The sequence below is a fragment of the Lissotriton vulgaris genome, chromosome 4_1, assembly GCF_964263255.1.
Source record: "Lissotriton vulgaris chromosome 4_1, aLisVul1.2, whole genome shotgun sequence".
Taxonomy (NCBI): domain Eukaryota; kingdom Metazoa; phylum Chordata; class Amphibia; order Caudata; family Salamandridae; genus Lissotriton; species Lissotriton vulgaris.
This window is the reverse complement of record NC_141691.1, coordinates 1,519,841,531-1,519,868,040: the sequence shown is the minus strand read 5'-3', so window position 1 is coordinate 1,519,868,040 and position 26,510 is coordinate 1,519,841,531. Positions and strand designations below refer to the sequence as shown.

At 43.0% G+C, this 26,510-nt stretch overlaps 1 protein-coding gene across 1 annotated transcript in view; it reads right to left on the bottom strand.

The window, feature by feature from the left end:
* RP1 (RP1 axonemal microtubule associated) overlaps positions 1-26,510 on the bottom strand; it is a 2,616,437-nt gene that overhangs the window by 902,879 nt on the left and 1,687,048 nt on the right. The window contains exon 45 of the mRNA XM_086965756.1: positions 20,536-20,668. Coding sequence (XP_086821882.1) covers positions 20,536-20,668 — 133 coding nt within the window. The remainder of the gene's footprint in view (positions 1-20,535; positions 20,669-26,510) is intronic.

The following is a 26,510-nucleotide window of genomic DNA, read 5'->3' as shown; positions in this document are numbered from 1 at the left end:
ATGAATTCTTTACAGTGTTGTAGAGCAAAGTTTTTGCACTGCCAATGTCTGCTATTATATGCGGGGGTGATCTCAATGTGGTATTGGATCAGGAGATTGATAGGAAGTCGAGCAACACTGTTCATGTTAAAAAAGCGGCGCAAGCCCTGCAGGATGGTATGAATGACTTAGGGCTAGTGGATGTGCGGCGTTTGCGTCATCCCGGAGTGAAAGAGGAAACATTTTACACTTATGCACATGACACCTGGTCCAGACTGGACCATTGGTTGGCGACACAGGATGTGAATGCCTGGGTGGTGAACGCTGTGCATTTGCCCTGTACATTGTCGGATCACGCACCTGTACTGATAGAAACGACTCTCCCGGCATACGCCCCTGCCCCATTCGCATGGAAATTACAACCTACGGCTCTACTTGACTCAGTGTTTCGTGAAGGCATACGAGAAGCCATAGAGACTTACTTTGCGGTGAATGTTGGATCGGTGGCTGATATAAGTACCGTATGGGAGGCGTTCAAAGTGACTATAAGGGGTGCATGCATAGGCTTACAGGCTGGGGTGCTTAGGTCATTACGAGACTCCATGAGTAGGCTGGAGTGGGAACTGACAAACTTAGAGAGACAGTGTGAGCAGACATTGGCAGCGTCCCTCCTGGCTACTATACGGCTGAAGGTGGACGAATATAATGAGCTGGATGAGCAGGAAGTGCGGCACTTGTCGAGGCGTCGCAGAGCCCGATACTATGGTGAAGGTGGCCGGCCTGGACGGGGACTTGCCAAAAGGATCACGGAGCCCTGGGCAAAATACTGTGGAGTGCAAGAACTCACAGAGGGAGATAAGTCCGTTACGGCCACTGCCGATATCTTAGAGCAATTTGTCCAATGTTATAAAGTAATGTATGGGCATAAAAAAACGGCCAGCAAAGATGAGATAGCACAATATCTTGATGATGTGGCCTTGGTGTGGCTATCAAAGGGACAGCAGGATTTCTTAATGCACCATCTGACTGAGACAGAGATCAGAGATGCCATCGCTTCACTGCCAAATGGGAAGGCTGCGGGCACGGACGGTCTCCCTTCCGAATTCTACAAAGAATATGCGGACATACTACTGCCTCACCTCACAGCTATGTATTCGGTGGCACTTGAACAGCAATGGCTACCCGTCACGCTCAGGGAGGCTCTGATAGTTGCACTACCCAAACCAGGCAAACCACTGGACAAATGTGAGTCCTTCCGACCGCTTTCGCTTATAAACACCGATGTAAAAATCCTTGCTAAAGTCCTGGCGACGCGACTGCGTCTGTTGTTTAATGTTATGGTTCTTCCGGACCAGTCAGGTTTCATTCCCATGCGCTCCACGGTTCGCAATCTGAGAGCTCCATTTTCTGTTCTCCATTTGCTCACGCCCGACCTGTCAGCGGCGGCGGTCTTATTGGACGCCGCCAAAGCGTTTGATTACATTGCCTGGCGATACATGTTTGTAGTGCTCCACTGGATGGGGGTGCCAATTTGCTTCACCGATTGGATAAAGCTGCTGTACACTGATCCGATGGCTCGGGTACGCGTAAATGGGCATGTCTCTGAAGCCTTTCCAATCAGGCGGGGAACTAGGCAGGGGTGTCCACTGTCACCCTTGCTATTTGCTCTCGTGTTGGAGCCGCTGGCGTGTAAACTGAGGCACAGGCATGCTGACTCTGCCCTTAGATTTTTCCAACGTCCATTGGCTGTGTCAATGTATGCGGACAACATGGTCTTATATGTCAGAGAGCCGGAACAGTATTTGGAGGGCGTGATTCGGGAATATGTACGCTTCGAATGGTTCTCGAGCTTGACCATTAATTGGACTAAGTCCCTCATACTACCGCTCACAAGTCGTACGCTGATGTTTGAGCTGAATTTTCCATTGGAGTGGGCGTCAGACCCTGTCCGCTACCTCGCTGTTTGGGTGCATCGAGACCCACAAGAAGTGCTTAGGGCTAACTACGGGGTGGCCGTGCCCAAACCTGAAGACCAGGTGTCCAGATGGATATGTTTGCCTTTGTCCTTCGCGGACAGAGTCGCCCTGATCAAGATGGTGGTGCTGCCTAAGTTTTTATATTTATTTTTTAACATTCCGATTGTTTTGAAGAGCCACTTCTTTGATACACTTTGATCATTGCTAATCACGCTTGCATGGGGTGGTAAAAAGCCTCGCATAGGCTGGGACACACTGACAAAACCCTATGCACTCGGGGGGTTCTCAATTCCGGACATGCAATTGTATTATTTGTGTGCACAAGCGCATTTTGCTTCATATTGGCAGTCGGCGCCGCTATTCACGCTGCATGTAGCTGTTAAAGCTGGAGTGGTCCACCCGCTGCCCCTTAAAGCTATGATTGTGAATACACATTCAGTGTATGTGGAGAAGTGTGGCTCACGGTGTAGAGCAGGCAGACCCGGAAGCTGAGGTCAGACCTGGGACCAGGGTTCAATTCCCGACGCGGCAGGGTCTTGAGCTCAAATGTCCACGGACTCGATAATTCTCACTTCGGTGCCTGCTCTAATCATGGGTTCTCACTCTGCAACTCTGGGCATTAAGCTTGCTTAATCTCCACAACGGCCCCCCTGCGGCGGGATGCCTGGCTTTCACCTTGGGGATGCCCTGTAGGGGCTATCTCACAAGGAAAAGCCAGGACGGGTTCCCAAGGCAAGCGCCGGGAAACCTCCGGGTAGCTGTGCGCTCAATAAGTGCAATAATAATAATAATAATAATATGAAAAAGGAGAAGTGGATACGGTACAGTGCACGGCTCGAGCGTGGTCTGAGTTGGGGAGGAGAGCGAAGCGGCTACCACTGTATGCCCCTGCCATGCCATTGCTGCATCATGCTGATATATCAGTGAAGTCGGGGCATTCCAGATATTATATAATGCTGGGCTTCGGGTTATGGGCGACACATTTGTAAACGGGTCGTTTATCACACTTCAGGGCTTTTTAGAGAAAGGGGGTAACACTGCAATGGACACATTCATCTATGCTAGATTCCGGGCTGCGGTGCACAGCCTATATCCCACCTTTACTACGGAACCAAACACCCTGGAGGCTTTACAACTGCTTTATACGGCCACTAACAGAATGAAGCTGGTCTCCCGATTGTATCAGACCTCACAGATGGACCAAGGCGCAGTGGGGTCGCGCTCCAAGGCTAAATGGGATGCCAGCCTGCTGCAGCCATTGACGGATGACAAAGGGGAAGAGAGCTGTGTGATGACTGGGGGGTTCGCTGTGAATGGCAACTTTAAACTTCTGCACTATAAATATCTACATCAAATGTACTACACCCGGGCGCAGTTGCATAGATATGGACTAAGAGACTCTAGTTGTTGTGTGTGTTGTGGCTTAGATGGAGCTGACTTCATGCATCTGGCATGGACTTGCCCTGGCATATTTGCATTTTGGATGAACGTGACCAAGGCACTGTCTGGTATGGCGGGTGTTCAGATTGGGTGTGACCCTAAGGTATGTCTGTTGGGGAATGAGTCCAAGATACCAGCGGGGGTGCTCAAACTGGTGGTACTGACCTTGCAGTTGGCCAAGCGTAGGGGAGCACTGTGTTGGGGAGGGCGGCGGGTACCTAAGCTAAAACAGTGGATGCAAGACCTGGCATACCGCTGTGATCAACTTACCTGTTATTTCAAGGGATTTCCATCTGCATCGAGACCACGAGACATTTGGGGGCCTTACACGGCGTATGTGTTGGCGCAGCAAGATGCTATTTGAGCACGTGAGAATGACTATAGAGACTCCTGTGGCTTGCATTGCTGCATTAGTAGAGCTTTACTCCACGGATACTGGCACTGTGCAGTTGATGGATTGCTATTGGACTATGTTGGCACAATCCCACTTATCGCTCCGCATTGATGAACATGCACCTACCTGATTTATGTACCTGTAATGCAATTATTGGCCATCACATTATTTGTGATTTGAATGTATGTATACCTTCAATCTGTTCTAAGGTTGCCTGTTTTTTTCCACTGTCAAAATGATAAACAAAAATTTTAAAAAACAAAAAAAACATTAAGGCCTTGATGATGGTAAGGAAATCAGTGAACTACTAGTTTCCTGATGTGATTCTTAGGTGGACATTTATGACTTCTGCATACTCATAGATTTTGTTGTTCTCTTCAGCTGCATGGACCGACAAGAGTTCTATGTAGAGGTTGAACATTACTGGAGACAGGATAGACCATTTATGGACTCTGAAGTTTTTCATCTGTAGGAGCTGAGTTGTTTTTTCAGGTAGGATGAGAACCATTGAAGGATGATGATACCTCCAAAACCTTTACATGAGTAGAACCTACTGAGTAAGGATTGATGCTGAAAGGTAGCAGACCTATATGAGGAAACATATGTCGCTGTTGAATATTTGGAGTGTGTCACAGAATTGGGATAAGTAGACACATATGACTATAGAAGATCCATGTTATTCTGTGGATATAAGTTAATGACTGGTGTGGGAACATTGTTTTTCCAGGAGCGAGGCAGGTCGATTACTACTGAAGACAATGGGCACTAACCTACTATATGAACATTACCGGTATTCCCAACATTTTCAATGGTTATATGTATTTATGGGTATTTATAGCGCATGGGCCTAACAAGAAAGTAATTAAGTACTGAACTTGGACGCTACTCAAGCTGCCCTTCAGAAACTTTTACGAAATGCAGAATCTATGAGAGTGGAAAATCTTAAACTGTAGTGATTTAGATACCTATTTTTATCAATGTGTACGTCTATTAATTATCTCAATTTCTAGTTGGCCAGTTTAGCTTCTGAAGTGTAATATTATTTATGAACCAATTTTAAAGTTCCAGTTAAGGTCTTATATGGGGTCACTGTTCTGTCAATAATTTAGAAGGGCTTGCCAAGCAACATTATAAAAATAGTTGAAAACATGTTGGAAGAGGTGTGGAGTCAGATTTGGGGTATTAAAAGCAAAGCGTGTCACTGCTGTTACATTTGTATGTGAGGATAGATAATCAGATCTATGAAATTTGGAGGGGGAAAAATCATTCTCAATCCAGCTATGGCTGGAAAGGTCAGGTCCAGAAAGAAGATAACACAAAGGTTTTCTGTTCAGATGATAATGTGGCAGGTCAAATGCAATAAGTTGTTCCACATAGCTGCCCTATGTGCTGCTATTTTAAAACACAGGTGTATTCTATGATAAAATACACACACATGGCAAAGTTATGGCAAGTTTTCCCAGCTAAAATGACCACAAGCCTTGTCAGTGAAGTAAATTAAAGTTGCGAATTCCAGCTACTCCCTGGAGGAAAACAATTCCAAAAGTAGCACAAGAAAACTGTAGGTAACCAGGATCAAAATGAGCTTCATAGCAACTCATTGGGGGAACATCAACAGCAGTCATAAACATGGAAGGATATCCACATTTTTGGAGGTCAACCTTCTTGGAGGGGGCACTGGATAGGCCTGCTGCAGGATGGTGGTCAACTCAGTAAGGCTCTTCCAGCGTGGGAACCCATCCGACAATAAATCACAAATTCTGTCAACAATTCTCTGGCATCTCTGATTCAGGAGAAGGGCACTTCCGTACCTGCTGCCTAGGAATTGTGCCTCAATGTGCAGCCTTGCAGAGCATAGAGGCTGCCTGTGTTGACAGAGGCACATTCCACAGTGGTGGCTTGACTACACCTGAGAGAGGGCGGCAGAAAATCCTTCTTCTGGCATTGGACTTTGTAGGTGGGTTGTCGCTTGGGTGCCTTAACTGCAGTTGGGATCCTTGTTGCTTCCCGACTGAGTAGGCACACTCCTCATCCAGAGTGGACTGCCGGAACATAGATGTAGCTTGCCGGACCGCGACCGAGATGGTGACCTGAAGGGATCAGGGTGGAGGACTGACAATGCAGCATGAGTGGGATTCAGCCCTGCAGCCCACCTGTGCGAATGACCTTTTGCCTTTGAGTTTGAGTTTAAAATATTTCTAAAGCGCGCGTACACCAACGGTTTCATGGCGCTGTAAAGTTCTCTCTTCCCTCCTGGATTGTGGCCTGAGATCTGGGGTAATGATGCATCCTTGTGTTTGGCTGCTACCCTGAAAATAAGTGCCGTGGGGGGGCCTGCCTCAACCACCTTGGAGGAGCCGGGGAGGGAGTGGAACTTTTAAAACTTGAAGATATGAAGCCCTCCGACCGTGACATATTAGAAAGAGGACTTGGTCTGCTTGTGCCTCCGAGGACCTGCTGGAGCAAGGTTTCGTAGATAAAGAAACTTGCTTGGATTCAACTCTCTCGAAATACCATGTAACGAATTAACCAACATGTTTTGTGAGTACTAATAATTGCACCACACAACATTTCTGTATCTAGGGGAAGCTCTCCTATGTGCTTTACTAACCAGTAATCCGAAATGTCTAAAAATGGCCACCGAAAACGCGGGAACTCTTCTGCACATGCGTCTACTGCACCTACGTAGTATGGCGTCTTTCACTTTTGGTGGGAATTTTTTGCAGCTGCTCAGTAGTGCATAAAATGGCCGGTTAGAACCTCATATGCTAATGCATATGCTTTTGCTTGAACTAAACCTCACATGTTTTACTAATCTGCTAATGCAATAGTTAAAATAAAGTAATCGGATTAGAGTAGAAATAAGGGGTATACAGTGCATTAATTTATTTTCTTATTCTAACATATCCTTCTTTGACTTTATTACTAGCTTGTATTTGGGCCTGAAGGGTGACTTGAATCTCCATTTTGAAAACCTTCTGCACATGTGCTGGGAACACTGCAAGACCTTGAGCAGTGACATTGAAGGACTGCCAATGCCCATCTTGGTAGTGATGCGCCTGAGAACTTTACCTCTTGACCCAGAGAGGGGAAGAACACTTGCTAAAAAAATTTATACTTTGTATATAAAGTAATGTGAATGTTGACGGGAGGAATAAAAGCTTCTGAAAGTACAATTATGGGTGGGAACATAGAACAATTAAACCAAAGAGAATGACTTTATATTAGTATGGTGTGATGACCTCTCCCCATCCCATTGACAATTGAATGAAGGGAATACACAAATATTCAAACATTGGGGGGTGGTACATACCCTGAAAAACTTGAATAACTAAGATAGGCTTTGTCAGTTAGATAGTCCGACTTGTCACATGCCTGTCACTGACCCAACGTATGCTGAAGAAGATTGTGGATGATCGCGGAACTCAGAGAGCTGGTCGAGCACTCTGAAAGAAGATTCGGGAGATTGCTGAAGGAGAAGACCCTGTCTATTTAGAAGGGGAATGAGAGTAGCTGCAGAGAGGGGAGCAACATTGGCGTTGCGCTTAGCGGAGGGTACCTGTCCTGTCCTGACCTGTTGGTTCCTGATTAGTCGGGACCCTTCTCTTTTCCAGCCTTTGGCCAGGGGTTGGTTCTCGCACCATTCTAGGTAAATATAAATCTGTGTGGTATGTCTTTGTAACATTTCCCTTTCTCATCCTTCCCAGGTACCAATATCTAGAAATGTTGCTAAGTCTCTAAAGATTTTTCCTTAATCATTATTTTTCTACTTAAAAAGTTATTTACTGACATGTATTGGTACTTGACTCACAGAATAATGCATGTATAAAGCGTTTAAAACTTTCCAGAGTCTGTGGTTATTCCATGAAATAAAGTAATTGTTATTCTATACCTATTATTCTAACTGCCAGATTCATTGGCCTGAGAAATTAAAATTAGAAGTGACAAGGAATTGGTAAGTCATGGTGCACAGGTATAAATCATAATAAGGTAAATAAAGCTCCTGATCGGCAAAAATAGATTACCGGTTTATAGTGTGTATGTTTATGGACCCAGGTGAGTATGGTGTTTTAGAAATATCCTAAACTGGTAATCTCGCGCCATCAGTATTTCTTGGTAGCAAAGGTATGGTTAGGTTTTAGTTAAGATTGGTAGTTAGTTGTATTGAATTTATATTTATTTATGTTTTAACCAAAAAAAACAGTTTGTATTGTTACATGTTGTCCAGAATTCCCCGGGGATATTCAATTGTGGGTGGTAAGTGGAAGCCATACTGCAGTGAGGTTACTTGCCTTGATGAAGAAAGTGTGAAGAGTTAGGTAAAACTTGAAGCACTAATTAGGGATTATTTTCTGTATAAAAGTGAGAGTGACTGGTAGCAAAGAAGTTCGCTGGTGAAACTTTGGTCTTATATCACCTTGAAATGGCAAGTCTGAAGGAGTAGCAGGTTCTTTAATGCTTGAGTGAAGAGTAAGCGGAAGAGGTTTTACTCATAGTGTGTAAAGGGTAAACAGAAAGGTTTTACTCGTAGTAAAAGAAATTGATCTTTCTCTGAATTTAGTGAATCAGGCACAGTAGCTAATGTTACTATGTTGTTAATTAATGGAATATGTCATTAAAATTGAAATAAATTGAGTTTTCATATTACCTTGCAAAGGAGGGGTCAGTTGCGGGTGCTGCACTGACGCCACTGAAGCTCTGCTGGGATTGGTTGAGAGAGCGGGTGTGTGGCTGAGGTAATATTGTAAAGGAGGGGTGAGTACAGAGAGTGAAATGCACATCACAGGAAAGCTGCGCAAGCATTGGTTAAAAGGGTACTGTGAAACAAATGATGATTGGTCATTGAAATAAGAGACGCGCTGTTATTGGAGAAGCATATTGAGTAAAGTATACAATTGCAAAAATAGAATTTTCAGTTTTGATAGATAGAGGTCATTATTTGTGGAACCCTGATCTAACTATAATAGGGTCCCGACCAGATAGAAGATTTATAGTTTTTGCCCACGAGTAGTACATTAGAGGAAGACCAAACATCATGTACGGAGAAAAGAGAAAAATGTCATCTATGCAGAAAAATACAAATTATTTTAAAAACGATAAGCCTATTAAAACTAGAGAAGGAATTATTATTCCTCCCCCAAAGACGTCTGCATCATATATGATGATAGAAAGAGGCTATCACACTTGTGTATGGTTAGAAAATTGGATAGAATACACAAAAAATGACGGAATATTAGCATTCTCAGAGCATGGAACATTTAATGGGAGAATTTTGCATAATTTACAAATTTTATCCAAGACTTCCCCGAGAGAGATGAGTTAAGCAGATGAAACAATGGAGACAGGCTATGATAGTGGAAGGATTATATCCTCTATTTACCACAGAAGAACCAACAGGAAGTAAATGTACAGAAAAAACAAAACATTTAGGGACTGGTGATGGGGATTTTGAAAATGATTATCTCTGCAACCTTTTAATGAAAAATCCTCCACCTTATCAGGAAGAGACAAATAGAATCACTCCTAGTGCCCCGTTCCTATAAACACCCATGGTACAGCAAGTTCTGCATGAAAATACCATAGAAAGGGCACTTCAAGAGAAAGAAAGAGGCAATAAATACAAATAGAAGTGTGTTAATACAGAAAATAACCAAGTTAAATACAGGTCCTGAAGCACTAACGATACCAGTGACTATGGGTCCCGTTGTTCCCTTGTATGGAGATAAGCAAACTAGTCCAAACACTCCCGTTCTGACTACTCCATTCCCACAGCCCAGAAAAGAAAATATAATAGTTGATGATCAAGCAAGTGAGTGTGAGTCAGTAATTTTCCTAATGGATTTGTCTATAGAGAGCCAATAAATTATTCATTTAGGAAAGTTACCCCTGGATGCTCAAGAGAGATACAGATTGAAACACAGGAACAAAAAAGTGCCTCTGTAGTAACCCCAGAAGAAATAGAAAGGTGGACACGAGAAATAGAGAAACCAAAATCACAGCCAAAGGTATTGGACATTTTTTAATTAAGAGTAGAATTGAAAGCTGGAAATGCGGGTCCAGAAAGATTATTTTTTTCAGGGAAGAGGAATTGTTATTCCTAAGCAGAAGTATCACTCAAAATACAAAAACATTTCATGACAAATTAATGAATTTGGCATTAGAAATGGGAATTGACATAGGTAAATCTAAAGTATTGCAGAAGGCATATAGAGCAGAATTTTCTGACACGGATTTAGAAAACATGAATGTGTCAGGAAGAAAATTGCAGATAAAAGAATTATTGTCATTGTTACAAAAACAGAGAGACTTAGATAGATGGAAATCTAGATGGACAAAGAAAAAGAAAGAAGCACAGGCAAATCGAACGAAATCTGAGTATTTAATGACAGAAACAGAAAAAGTTGAGTTCAATGAGAGAAGTTCCAGGAGGAGGTTATGTACATGTCCCATGGTCCCGACAGGATATTTTATCATTTACAAATGACTTCCCAAAGCTTAGAGAAAAAACAGTAGAATGGTACAGGCAAGTTAAAAAGTTTGTGAAGGTGTCGAAAGTACTGCTAAAAGATTTAGATAGTTTGTTTGACATAGTTGTTCCTGCTGACTTATGGACAGAATGCACAATTTCAGTAGATTGGCCTAATGATGAGTACCCATGAGATACAAAAATAGGAGCGCCGTCAGACAAGGTAATGAAAAAATATCATCAAGTAATAACCTACTTGAAAGGAAAGATTCCCCCAAAAGAGACAGATTGGATAAAATAGACAGAACGACCCAAGAAAAAGATGAATCTGTACATGCATATTATGAGCGTCTTTTGCAGGTATTCAAACAGTATAGTGGATTAGAAAACATTGATAATAAGGACACAACACACTTTATATATGGTTTTGTGTCTGGACTAAAGCCAGAGATATCACAGATGATTAAAGAGCATAGATTGTGCTGGCAGGCAAAACCTATTGATGAAATCCTCAAGTATGCCAAATACTGTGGGGATGAAATTTATATTAGATGAAAGAAATTAGAAGAAAAGGTAATGTGGGCTCAAGTTACATTAGCAGAACAACAGGAACTCCAGTTAAGTCAACAGGCAAGTAATCAAGGAAGATGGGAAGGTCAAGGTGAAAGTAGTGGTAGCAAACCCTGAGGGAGAATGAGCAAGGAAGAGGCAAAGAACAAGTTTCCCTGTCATGGGTGAGGAAAATTGGGTCATTGGAAAAACGAGTGTAAACTTATACAGAATAATAATGTCCAAACTCAGAATTTAAATCCACAGACGCAGAAGGAGGTGTCAATGAGACAACCGCAACACGTGATACAGAGTCAATTTTCAGCTGCCCCAATGTCAGATTTTGTGAGTCAAGCCATGTACAGTGTGGACACCGTATTCCGGGAGGGAAGTGGTAAGAAAAATCCTGTAACATCAGTCTCTTTTTTTGGACACATTTTTGGACAAAGAGACTTAATGACGTGCCTGAGAGGGAGGGAAGAGGAATGCATGCTTGGCGCATCCTTGCCGGAGATCAGTCAGGTCCATACATAGAAGGTAAGGTAGAAGGAAATGACGTCACCTTCTTGCTAGACACTGGTGCTACTCGTTCTACTGTGAGAACAGCAGACATCCCAAATCTACCCTATCCAAGTAGTGAGTGTTTCTAATAAACAGCTTAGGACCCCTATTACCGAACCAATGAGACGCCTGAGAGTCTGAGGGTGGCTGGACACCTCTTTTGTTGACAGGCCATGGCCCGTTGATTAGGTCCGAGAAGGCCCACTGTGAGAAAAATAACTGACTTTATTAGTATGCAAACCTTTTGAAATCCTACCGCTGTCCATTTATTTTAAATCTCGAAATGATTCTGGTTTCTTCTTCCCACATCCTGAAGCTAACTTCCTGATTTGCAGAAGGGAAGAATATTTGTAAATAATTCTCTCACGTTTGCCTCAATTTGCAGCAAGCTAATATACAGAATTTAGCACACAATCCCTGGTAACCCATAGTTTTACTGCAGAATAATTAAAGACACATGTTATCCCTGCCCAGGAACGATATTTCTATTAAGCACAGGTGAGTGAGCCAATAAATTAAGCACAAGCCGAGCTAAGGGTCAGTCTTCGCCCGAAGAGTCCATGCATGAGCCAAGCCTTGAAAATATTTGGCATGTAAAAATATATTCTCAATCAATCAAATATAGTTCGTTTTGGGACAAAACCTATAAAACCATATCAGTAAAATAAAAAAATAAAAAACACACACATGTTAGCCCTAAATAAATATGGCACTTAGAAGTCGACCTCTAAATTAATGTTATATAAATAAATTAAGATTATAATTTTAACATCATGTAAAGAAAAAGGGAAATGAGTTGGTACGGGGGCACTCTTAATATTTTAAATGGGATTAATCAGGGTCTCCACGATAGGTCAGAGGCGCTGGCGATAGCCCACAGTTCTGCACCACACAGAGTTGCTCTTTGCCCTCATGCTTTATATGCCTTCAAGGCAGCTTGGATCAGGTCCATAATTTATATTGGATCAGGATCCTGCAGAATAGAGAGCACTCCCGGTTTTCTGGGCCATCAGATGTCTTGAGTAGATCAGATGCTGCCTCCACCTCACAGAAGTGTATGGACAGCAGGTGACCTGATTGAGGGGAGAAGAGTTTAATGGGGAGTTGTTTTCGATGCCCCTGTGGGGGCGAAACATCATCAACTACGGGATTAGGTCCAGGGGTTTTACATTGCGGATTTCGCAGGAATTTTTTTTAAAACTGCGGCATTTTTACAAAAGTGCCGATTTCGCGGGCACTTTTGTAAAAATCGCTGCATTTTTACAAAAGTGCCGATTTCGCTGCAAACTGCGAAATCGCAAAATCCTGGAGGGCCTGTCTAAGAGGGGACTCCAGAGGAGGGGGTCTAGCCATCATCCTTCGAGACACTCAACACTGCACTACCTTTGAATTAGATACATTCAAGGGAGCAGAAAGTCTTGGTTTCTGCATCTCACTAAACGCCTCTGTGTCCTTCTCAGAAGCCTTCATTTACCGCCCACTGGGTCACAGTGACATTTTTAATGAATCGCTAGGAGACACACTAAGTAATTTCCTTCTAAAATATGCAAACTTCACCCTATTAGGAGATTTTAATCTTTACCTGGAGGACAAAAAAGAGCCAGGAGTAGACAACTTCCTCCAAATAATAGAAATACTAGGACTGACCCAGATAGTGGATACTCCTACACACCGAGCGGGTCACACTGGATGGGGTCTGGTCTAGCTTCACCCTCAATCGGTAGACCCACTTACCCCAGAAAATATGGTCTAACCATAACCTAGTCCCTTTCACATTCAGAATTCCTATGACAAAACACCTCGACCAACAATCAAGGGTACCTCAGACCAGACGAAATTGGACACAACTAGCTCGCCATCCTAAGTTGGCTATTACCGCTCAGGCGCAGATACCTACCCTCACAGGGAACACTGCTGAAGACTCATGCCTCTTCCACAGTTGGATGACTGCAATAGGAAACAAACTTATCCCACAAGATAAACCCAACATAAATAGAAAGACAGAATCCAAGAGAGCCCCTTGGTTCACACCCAGCTTAAAGCAGCACATGACCAATGTAAACAACAAGAGCGTAAATGGAGAAGATTTTACGATGTCAGAGAGAAGCAAGCATTTAACATAAGCAGAAAGCTTTACCACGAACAGATTAAGTTAGCCAAAAAAGTAAAGAACACTTCTCAAGTAAAATACAGGAGGCTACACTAGACCAAAAAATCCTTTTCTCCATTGAAAAGTCTTTCACAAATCCTAAAGCTTCACAATAAGAATGCCCCCCTTCACAAAGGCTTTGCAAACAAATCTCATGCTTCTTTGAAAAAAATATCATGAATATCCAAAACGACTTGATCACGGGCACTATCTCTTCTATGCATGCCACTTCAGAGCACGAATATGATACCACCAAATACTCTATCTGCTGATTTGAACCAATATCACTGGATCAAACTCACGAAGCAATCATAACATACAAATCTGGATCTCCCTTAGATGCCTGTCCCCAACGATTCTTAACCAGATTATTGACACAGTCAACCCAACTATAAACCAGATTGTCAACTCCTCTTTAAGTTCAGGGACAATGCCAGAAGAATGGAAGTTAGCGATAGTGAAACCCTTGAAAAAGAAGTCAAATAGTTACACATTGGTAACTCTCCAATCTACGTCCCATATCACTCCTTCCCCTACTAGGAAAAATTACCGAAAAATGTGTGCATAAAGAGCTAACTAAATTCATCGAGGCTGCAAACATCCTCTACCCCCAACAATCTGGTTTTCACCCTATGTATTCCACGAGTCTGTACTCCTGGAAATCGTGGACTCTCTTAAAATGATTGCTGACAGAGGTAGGAAGGCAGTGCTGATCCTACTCGACCTATCGGCCGCATTTGATACCATATCACACAGCACCTCCTTTCCAGACTCGAATCCTGCGGCATCTTATTCATTGCCTTGGAATGGCTAAAGTCCTTCCTTTCCATGCGCAGGCAAGCTGTGTTCCTTGGAACCTTCTTATCAGTGGAACGCACCATCACAACAGGAGTACCACAGGGCTCTTTGTTAAGCCCTCTGTTATTTAATGTTTACATACTCCACACATCTCACTAATAACATCATTTGGGATCGAAGTTCCGTCCTACGCAGACGATACCCAAATGATCCTATCTTTAGATTATAACTCCAAGGAGGCTGAACTCAACTTTAAAAGATGCTTCAGCCTTATAAAATCTTTGGAAAAATTATTCGATCTACTCCCACTCGCGGCAAGGAAATCAGTAGCAGTCACCCCAATACTAGCGCGGCTAGACTACTGCAAAAGTCTTCTGGCAGTAGCCAACAAACTAACATTAAAAAGACTCCAAGTAGTCCAATATGAAGCAGCGCGGCTGGCTTTAAAACTTCCACGTAGGCCCTCCGCTTCTACAGCTATGAAAACCCTTCATTGGCTCCCACTACACATGAGAATACTCTTCAAGATTCTCCTTATCACCTTCAGATCCTCACTTAAACTGGGGCCAAAATACCTCACACAAAGATTCACCCCCTACGGTACAACTAGAACCCTCAGGTCATCCTCAGCCAACCTACTCAAACCTCCCAGTTTCACATGCAAAACTAGGGGAGGAAAAACAATACCAGCATTAGGCACCAGAGCCTGGAACCTACTGCCACGGCATCCGAGAATGCTGAAATCTGAAGTACAATATAGGAAAGAACTGAAGACTTGGAATTTGGAGCTTCAGATGAACTTTGCCTCTCTCTCATCTAAGAACTTTAGAGCAGCCGCTCACCTCCATACCAGTGCCAGGATGCTCCTTTTGAAGTGGCAGTCAGCGCTCTAGAAATACCAATTGTCATTTCATTTTCATTTCATTTTCTAAGAACCACCTTCATGGCGTCCCACTCATATTCTCTGCTCGCAGCCGAACCCCAGTTTTCCTCAAAGTATTTAGCTAAAGCAGTCCATACAGGCACCGCAAAGGGGTGTCTGATAATGCCTCCGCCCTGAGCCGCCACATAGGGATTGCCAGTTTAAGTCTTTGGCCCTTGAAGCGGAGCAAGACCGGCGAGTGGTCCGAGATATATCTTGATTGGTATGTTATCCCCTTTACTTTGAGAGTCAGCTCTTGTGAGATGAAACAATAGTCCAGATGGCTAAACGTATTAGTTGCTGGTGCGTGGCATGAGAATGTTTTGTCCAGGGTTACGCACCCTCCAAATAGTTGGTGAGTTGCATGCTCTGTAAAATATTGGTCAGTGTCTCAATCAAGCATGGTTTGGTGTGTAGTCGGGGAGGCTCACGATCCCGATTGCCATCTAGGACACAATTTACATCTCCCATCATTAACTCTGCTGCACCCAGGTATGGCTGCGGTCATGACGGAAGGGAACAAATTTGGACAGTTGACATTGGGAGTATAGACTTTTATAATACTCAGTTTTATCCCCTCCAAGGTCCCATGCTGGATCACATATCTCCCCTCTGTGTCGACCAGATGGTGCAAATGTTTGAATGGGGCACTGGGCGCCCCCCATATAAGAGCACCTCTAGCAAATCCTGAATAAGACATAGCATATAGCTGTCCCCTCCACCTCCGTGTAATACATGGATTCGAATCCCCCCACATATATGTTTCCTGCAAGCATGCTATTGACACTTCATAACTTTTAGGTTAGGATATACCCTCCTGCGTTTCTCGAATGCTGCCAACCCCCGAACATTCCAAGTGAGAATATTCAAAGAAGTGGAAACCATTTCCAACATACCACACTGTTTGCCCTGCCCCACCCATCATCTACCCCCACACATTCCAAGTAGCGAACTGGACCGCAGCTACACATACACTGCATTGACCAAACACCTTCCTGAAAGACATCCACATTGCCCAACTTGCTGAACTTCTACATGGGTTATGCTAGTAATAAGAACCTAATTTTGCATCTATCAGAACCCCAGAACGTCTCTCTCTTGCAGACGTTTTCATATCGATGTTCACAGAGCTGCTATTATTGTATATTCTTTAAAGAGGTTTGCATTTTTTATGCATATTTATAATGACAGCATGAAAGTGCAACTGTCAATCATCGCAGGTCAGACAAAAAAACATGAGGAATCAACATACCAACCTGAATACACCCATAAAACAAACCAATGCAATTAGTTCACCAATCACTGTCATTCTTGACGATCACTAGTCAGAAATCAAGATAAAAAAATAGGAACTGAGATGCATTTTTGGAGATCATTCAATTTTGTGCCACCCTAAATTTTGAGAGTTTTACCCTCCAATCTAACCCTGAAATCTATTATTAATGGTAATTTGGAGACACAACTGGAATGAAGATATGTAGTGTATGCACAAGAAACCATAACTTTAGCAAGGTTAACAAGCAATAATGTAATGTTAAGAATAGATCATTGTTTTTATTCTGAACACTCCGAGCCCCAACCAGGCCCTTCTATCCTCACCACCTTCCTGGCCATCTCGATCAACACACAGAGCACTACCCTAACCACCTGGTGCACTTTCACCACTCGAGAAACTGCAACAACCATGCACAAAAACATCGTAACCCTCTGACCCCTGCCCTCATCAAGTCTTCGTTAAGGGATGGAACCCCATCAGAGTAGCCCTCACCCCAATCCTGAATGACTCAATCATTATAGCCTTTTACCCAGATGCCTCGAAACACACCACAGTACTCCCTCTCCTCAAGAAGCCCTCAGACAACCCAAAGACACTAGCCAACTAACAGCCTATATCCCTTTTACCCTAACCTGCAAACGTCATGGGAAAGTTGATAAACACCTACCCACCCATCTCAACACCACTCAATGTGGATTCAAGCCCAACCACAGAAGAGACAGCCCTCATTGCTGCTAAGGATGACATCCGGATGATCAATGATAGTGGTGACACCACGGCGTTCATTCTACTGGACCTTTCCTTAGCTTTCAATATAGTCTTCCACCCCCTCCTTATCCAACGACTATACGAAGCCAGCCCCTAACGTCCCACATTTGCGGGATCTATTACTACCTGACAGGCTGCACAAAGTAAGTACACCTGGCCCTTTCACCTTACATCCCATCATCAAGGTCAGACTGGCCATACCGGGCATAAGGTATTTCCCCTGGAGGATGGAAGTGTGGGTGCAGGTTTTGTTACTGAGGGGCGTTTGTAGCAGTGCAGCAGTTTTAAAAGCACCTGCTGCAGACTCCGTAGTATATCCAGTAGTTTCAAGGCAATAATAAAAGTATCAAGATAACTCAGAGATTAATGTATCTGGTGGAGAGAGATCAGAGTTTTGACCCTCTTAGGTAGCTCAGGGGGTTAGAATGCCTGCTGCAAAGAACATGTACCATGCAGATAACAGGACAGTATTTTATGTGCATAGCTCAGTGGGTTACTGCTTTTGTCACAGAGATCCTATTGTAACTGTGCAGTTAATAAGTTACAATCGTGATATAGCAAGGTGAGCTATGAACTACTATCAAAGAGCTGCATGCAAACTGCATGACACAGAATAGAAAGATATGTTTTTCCCGAGTCTTTCAATATTCTAATGTTGCAAAAAAGGGGGGTTGTTTGGGTAGAAATAAATTCTTATTAGTAAAGCCAACCCTAATCACTGTGCTACATTCTGAATCCTGAGTTTGTGCTTCTCCAGAAGAAGCACTATAACAAAAATGCCGACCAGCATGGATGAAATGTGAATCCTACACCTTGTAGCCCCCTTTGTCTTATGTATGTTTTTTTGTACACTGATTTACACACATATGATACATTGTCTCTCTACATGTGTGTGATGCAAAGTGCTCTGACACCCTACACTGGTATGAGAGACACTATAACACAAATGAAATACATGTGAGAGAGGAGCTAGGTAGAGATGAAAGGCACTGTTGGAGGATGATAGCGAAGGAATCATTGAAGAGCCTTAACAAAAATTGTTGTATTCTGATGCATTGTAAGGTCATCATTTACTATGCTTTAAAAGCAAATCAAATTAGATATATTATGACAAATGTACTGTAAAATGCATTATTTTTGCCATTTTATTAATCACAATTCTCTTAGGGGGAGAACTCCCCAAAAGCCCCTTGTAGTGGTCATACTCGCTTCCTCCCTGAACACCATACGGGGGTTGGTCTGACAAAATTTGCAAGGACGGCTTTTGGTTCCCAGTCCAGCCCTGTCCATCATCCTCATCTGCAGAGTTCCACAAGGATCTTTGCTTAGCCCCTCCTATTCAACGCATACACAGCCCCACTCCCCAGAATCATCTCTTCCCACTGGTTAGAGGCGGCAGACCCGAGAGCAGAGGACGGCCCGGGACCAGGGTTCGATTCCCGGCGCGGCAGGTTTCTGGACCAGGGTCAGCGGACTCGATAATTCTCTCGCCTTGGTGCCCACTCTGATCAGCGTTCACACTCGGCAACTCTGGGCATTAGCTTGCCTCATCTTCACTAACGGCCCCACCAGACCGCCGGGGATGCCTGGTCTCACCCTGGAGATCCCCATTAAGGGACCATCTCTCAGGGAAGCCAGGAAGGGTTTCGCAGCGGTCGAAGCGCCTTGGGACCCTCCGGGTAAGTAGTGCGCTATATAAATGCCTATACATTTACATACATTTTACATTTACATATCCAATGCTGACAACACCCAGCTCATATTCCCCACCTGCATGACTTAAGTCACTAGAGTGATAAAAACCAACTGCCTCAAGCTCAACACACACAAGACAGAAGCAGTAGTCTTTGGCAAAGACAGCTCACTCTGGGACTGTATCTGGTAACCTGCCAAGTTTGGGCCCCCACCCCTCCCGACAGCACACGCAAAGAACCTTGGAATAATAATCGACAAACAACTCACCATGACTAACCAAGTGAATTAAGTCTATATCTCCCGCTTCCACACATTCAATTTGCTCAAGAAGATATTCAAATGGATCCCAACCAACAATTGCAAAACCGTCACCCAAGCCCACATCACCAGCAAGGGGGACTATGGTAACGCACACTATATTGAAATCACCACTCAACTGACAAGAAAACTACAAACCATAGAAAAATCAATCGTCAGGCTCAACCTCACACCCTGCATCCACATCACCCCATCTCTCAAAGAGCTCCACTGGCTCCAAATACACAAACATGCACTCTTCACACTCCTCACATACACATACACACCCTTACACAACATTGGCCCCATGTAACTAAACTACAGCCTAATCTTCCACCTACCAGACACCTTCCCTCAGCCAGACTCCTACTCACACACACCCTAGGTATACGCAGATTCAGATGCGACAGTGGTGCTCTACTACCTTGCTATTAAAGTCTGGAATGATGTGCCCTTGTACATCAGAGCCTACTCCTCAGATCTTGAATTTCACAAGAAAATGAAGACCTTGTTCTTCACCTAGACCGGGCCCGCTTCAGCCCATACAGCTCCTGCTTTAGCGCCAGGATACCCTTCTGGGTGAGGTAGGCGCTATATCAATCACATATAACACATTTTATGGCAACCTTTGCAAGGAGCATATTTTAACTTGATGAGGGGCTACAAGTGCTTATTTTGAGAGACAGGCCATAAATGTGTCCCAAGTACGCAGAGGCCATTCTAGAACAAAACCAGACAGTGGCCACCATGGGTGTGCCTAAAAAGGGGTGCAAATGCCGTCTGCATCCTGGGGGACAAAATATCACCCTCTTCCCCAACACCAGGCTGCAAAGATGTTTGTAGTGACCCTGCACAGTAGAGATATTAGTTTTGCTTTTCTGCTGAAGGGCAATTTAGTCTAGTATAAATAAAGGTTTCTTTTAAATACATACGATTTCCAGCAACTCTCTCAGTAATACCTATGTTGGCAAAAATACATATTAGTGATAGAGGCAAAGCTTTCTTTCAGTTGTATTCCGTGGTACGATAGATGTTTTTTAATGCTTCGCACCATTTTCTTTTTATGAAAGGCCTAGGAAAGGTGAAGAGGGATAGAGCATTTAATTTGCAACAGGTACGACTGCGTACTAAGGGTCCAATTCACAAAGATTTCCTGACAGTAGTTGTGTCTTCCTCCCAACTTATGTGTACCTTATGAACTTCACTGACTAGGACATGTTTAGAGGCATGCTAAATTCTCTATGTCCTAATTCGCCAAGACCTACCATTCAGCGGCGCCCTCCCCGGGTGCACTGCTGCTAGTTCGGTCACTGTCTCTGAACCATCCTCTTCAAAGAGCCATCGTTCTGCTGTCTGGAATCCAAGCTCTTCCTTTGTGTCGAGATCTTTCAGGCGAAGCTGCAGACAATAGATAATAATTTGTAAATCCCTCTATTTTCCAATCCTCTGCCACAAGAAAAAAAAAAGATATTGCTACAGACGCATGACTTACAAACAACGCAACTCGCATTTTCATTGCGTAAGAATTGCGAGCCACAAGCACAAAAGTTTATTGTGGTTGTAAACGACCTGATTACTAGAATCAGACATTTTAAGTAAGCAAAAAGTCTTTATTACATGTACAAAGCCCATTTTGCTGTTCGATAACCTATTACCAAATCTCAAATTGGGTTTAGGATTTAGTATTAGGAAGGGGCCTGCTCCCACATAATACCGAATCGCAGTGGTATATGTGAATATTTTGCTATCGAAAAATAGTTGCAAAACATTCACATTTTACCACCTACTTCAAGTAGGTGGTAACCCATTTGATAATGGGAAAGAGTCCTCAATGGACCCCTTCCCCTTTGTGAATGTTTGTAAAAAGTTTTTTTAAGAGCAGGCAGTGGTCCCACGGACTACTGCCTACGCATAAAAAATGTAACAAAAATGTTTCTTTTTCTTAAAAATACATCCCATTTTGCTTTAAGGAAAATGGACTGCATTTAAAATAAAATAATAATTTGCTTTATTTAAAAGCAATCACAGACATTCTGGTCTGCTGACCCCAGCAGGCCACTATCCCTGTGATTTTAGCGATTCACAATGGGTCGCAATCTCAGACCTACCTCATTAATATTCATGAGGAAGGTCTTTTTACTACCCAGTGGGAATCAAAAATGGGCCAAAGACACATTTGTACATTGGTGTTGGCAAATACCTAACATCAAATCGCAAAAAATCACTATTTGTTAATCGCAAACTATACCTTTGTACATGTGACGCCAAGTACTGAAAAATCGTAAAATTTGCTTGCTGGCACTTAATTCACAAAGCCAGTTTTTCATGCAGGTGTAATTTTTCTCACGTCAATGTTCAATAAGTGGATTATCCGGCATTCAGAAGTGAACTGGAGTACACAAGTATAGTTATGGGGCTTCCCAGGGACAGGGGAGTGTTGTGGTGTTAGTGTAGGATCGTGCTGGGGTAGTGTTTTAGGGTTTAGGGTAGTGTTGTGGTGTTTGTGTATTGTAGGGTCATGCTGGGGGTAGTGTATTAGGGTTTACTGTAGTGTTGTGGTGTCTGTGTAGTGCAGAATAGTGGTTTATGGTAGTATTGAGGGGTTGTGCTGGGTAGTGTAAATGTAGGAAAAGGACTGGGTGTCGCGGGAGGGTCGTGCATGGGTACTACAATAGTGTGTAGGGTAGGGTAAGGTACTCTCACTTATCTTTAAATCTTTTACAATGAGCATACCTTTACCACTTTACCATGCATGCCTTTGCGTTGTAATGGCATGCGTGGTAAAGGCATAGTCGTTGTAAGAGTTTGCGTTGTGCCAGTTTGCGGGGTCATTGCAATTGCGTTATAAAAAATGTAGGGTGATGGTATGCGGGGTAAATAATTGTGGGATAATGTCACATATTCCTTGGGACATATAAGTTTAGAATAAACAGATATACTTCCCCTGACTACACCTTCAGGGCACATGGAATAAGTGTTCAATTGATGTGTATGGTATACACCTGTTACAACACAACTTTTACAACTACCTACTATTACAACGCAACTTTTACAACGCATACCATTACAACGCATTGCGCTGGTGGGCGCTCTAGGATAGGGAATACGTTTAATTTACTATCCAACACCTTCCCTAGTGTCCACGGGGACTGGAGTTGGAATAGTAAATTATACTTACCACTATCCAGCACCTCTAAGCGCTATGCGTTGTAATGGTATGCGTTGTAATGGTCGCGTTGTAATGGTAGGTAGTTGTAATGGTATGCGTTGTAACGTCATACATCCGATGTGTATAGTTCATGAGCCAGAAGTGTTTCTCTTTGCATGCAGATGGGCTGGGCGAAGATACGTAAATCCAAAATATTATAGTACTTCATTTCATCGTTCATTTGTGCATCAATGAAATATGATGGGAGAGAAATGTGCTGACCTATTATGTGATTAAAACTCATACAGACTTATTCTTCAAGGATGATAAATTGGAAATAAGGAGCAGTCAATTGATTTGTGGTATGTTTTTTCTAAAGTTTTTGACAAAGAAATAAGGTTCAAAGAAATTAATTGTTACTGTTGATCTCACTGCATTTGTTTAATAAATTTTGAAATGCAAAGCTAATATGAATATAAAGTACGGATACATGGACACAAGAAAAAAGAGGGCACTAAATAAGAGCTTTAATTTCTATTTGCATGAACAGTTGCTGTGTTTCCCGTATTTATGGCTTCTACTAATCATCTAAGTATCCTTTTTGCTGATTAGATTTTGTTCATATACATTGATGGTGCATTATTGTCGCACTGGCCCAATCTTTCAACTGTGTGAAATGAAATCCACAAGGGACCTCCCTGTCTTGGAAAAGTTTTTGAAAAAGAAAACAAGGGAGCAGGATAGGGATACTGTGCCCCCCCCCCCCATTGTGTGGGGGGGTGGGGGGGTGGGGGGGTAGGGGTGGAGGGGTGGAGGGGTGGAGGGGGGAGTTCAGGATGGACACCCCAGTGGCTGCCCCTCCCTGAGTCAATTATGGCCCAGTGGACGCCATCCCCCAGGGCTCTCCATTAATATGAAAAGGGAGGGGGATGTGCATGGAGAGCCCCTCCTGAGCCCATCATGGTTCAAGGGTCCCCAACTCCCGGGGTCCAGCATTTTTTTCAAAGGGGAGTGGGGCATTTGGCCCCACTCTCTGAGTAAATTACTACTTGTAGCCCCATCCTCCGAGATCTAGCATATTTAATACTGGGGATGGGGCAACCAGCCTACATCCAGATCCTAGAACAGCCCAAGGACCCTATTTAAAAAGGGGAGTAGGGTGCGCGGCCCGCCTACCAGAGCGTCATAGGGCCCCGGGTTCTCATCCCCCAGACTGGCTCCTATTAGATGTCACACTCCCAGGACATATTTGCACTGCCTGTAAGAGTGTGGGCAGGAAAACCTTGTATGTTTCCAGCCGACAGAAGCAGCAAAAATGCTTCAGTAGAGTGGGAGCAGATATTTGTTTCCCTGCCTGTGCTCTTGCGGGCAGAGTAAATGAGATTGCTACCACCTGGTGTGAGAAGAGAAAAGAAGATTTTCCCATCAGGCAGGAGCAAAACTGGCTTTCGCTGCATACAAGATGAAAGCATGAAGGGGAACCAGTGGGCCGCAAAGGCCCTGGGGCCACCCACGGCCTCCAATGTTCTGTGTTCTGGGTGTCCCGGTGAGCACCGGGGCATCCACATTAGGGCCTGTGGGATGGGGTCCCCAGGGCATTAGGTAGCTTGGGGAGAGTGCTGCACCCCCCTCCCTTTACAAAAGGCTTGCAGCCCTAGGGGATGGGATCATCGAGGCCTGTAAAGGCTTGGAGTAGAGGGTTGCAAACCACCTCCCCTTTTAATGAATGTTTTCCCTGAGGGATGGGGTGCCTGGGTGCTGTAAAGGGTCAGAGAGGGAAATTGAATACACCCTCGCCATGCACTGCTATTTACCTACCATATTACATCACTCATGACATGTTCTATGCCATCACTCCAACAACTGAAATGACAACATTGATGACAACACTGTGCATAGTGTGGTTTAAGTTATAGGTACTTTAGGGCACGCTTTATATTTACTTGAAATAACAATAATTGGTGAATCATTGAGGTTTTGTTTGTTTAAAAAAGTATGTTTTAACTGACATTTTCACCTAACTATAAAGCCCCTTTTCGCTCCTTTCCGTACTGGAGAAGGGTATTGTGGATATATATATATTTATATATATATATATATATATATATATATATATATATATATATATATATATATATATATATATATCACTGAAAAAACCATAGGTTATAGACCATATATAGTTAGGGATTAGCATTTAAAAAACCTTATTTTATTTGCACAAAACCATTGAAATTCCATATATAGTTAGTTGCACTAACTATATATCGCGGACCCGCAATCCACTGCTAATGATGTCACATATTACATCATTCATGACATGGTCAGTGACATCACTGATGACATCACTGATGACATCTCAAATGACATCACTGATGACATCACTGATGACATCACTGATGACATCACTGATGACATCACTGACATCTCATTTGACATTACTGATTACATCACTGATGATATCATTTATGTGATAATACATCTTCAGACTCTAATATAACCTTTGATACACTCAGTGTAAACAGGCACTCACAGACTGTCACACATCCATGGAGTTACTCACACACCTATTCAGTCATGCAAAGAATCAATCACATCTCCATTTCCTTAACTATACAGTTATACACACCTTACTTATTCAAACATATACTAACACATATTTACTCTCTTATACAATCCTTGATACAAGTTCACAATGATTCATACAGCCACTCTCACATTCACTGACTCTTATGTTCAGTTATTTATATATGTCAACTCTCACATGGAGTGTGTTTTACATATGTACTTACTTTGACATGTAGAACTGAGATATCCATTCACTCACCAATATACTCATGCACACAGTCAACTGTCCATAAAGCTGTTTCTACATGCACTTTTGAACCCATACACCTAGGGAATCAACCGCTCACACATCTATGCACAGAGTTATACACCTCCCAGCCACCCACACACACACTCAGTCTCCCATACAAATACTTGGGCAACCATTCAATAACCCATATAGTTACTGATATAGCTACTGATTTAAACATGCAGCAGTTTACAGAAGAACATAAATATTGATTGCCAAATTAAGACACTTTAATCACTAACCCATGCACTCAGTGAGACACATTTAATCATTCTCTCATACAGTCAGTCATGCACCTACTAAATCCTTCATCCAGACACTTATACATCCACTCATTCTTCAATATGTAAGACATATTTTAACTTTACAGAAACATACAGTCACTGGGTGTTGTCATCAGTGATGTCATCAGTGATGTCATTTGAGATGTCATCAGTGATGTCATCAGTGATGTCACTGACCATGTCATGAATGATGTAATATGTGACATCATTAGCAGTGGATTGCGGGTCCGCGATATATAGTTAGTGCAACTAACTATATATGGAATTTCAATGGTTTTGTGCAAATAAAATAAGGTTTTTTAAATGCTAATCCCTAACTATATATGGTCTATAACCTATGGTTTTTTCAGTGAATTTTCAAGGTTTTGTAAATGCAAATTCCTAACTATATATGGTCTATAACCTATGGTTTTTTCTGTGAATTTCATTGGTTTTTTAAAAGCTAATATCTATAGCTGTAAAATATATTCTTTATTAAGTGACGTATCACGTAGCCCGTGAGACGCCTCATGATGCATCGCATAACCGTGACGTATCGTCTCTGCAGCGCAAACCAAACCCAAAACGTAAGCGCGCCAGAACACGCTTAAAGATATATATATATTTTTTTAACCTTAATTAGACAAAATCCACACGTGCACATATCACAAACGTTCAAAAAACACAATATGTCGGACTCCCGTTACGCTGCCGGTTAGCTGCCCGGTTAACGTACCAGGAAGCACCTTTACCGCGAAAAATCGCAATTTTTTTTTTCACCCCCCAGGGAACTTTAATAGCCCCCTCATCAATCCTAGGGGTTCAGGAGGGGTCTGCCTTACCCCTTTCATTCATTTACACCTTTTTTTTTTCCACCTCTTGTCTCTCGATCCCACAGAGAGACAAGATGGCGGCCGCTCCAGACTGTTTACAATGATAACAGCCAATCAGCTTCTCCTCAGACTCCCGTTA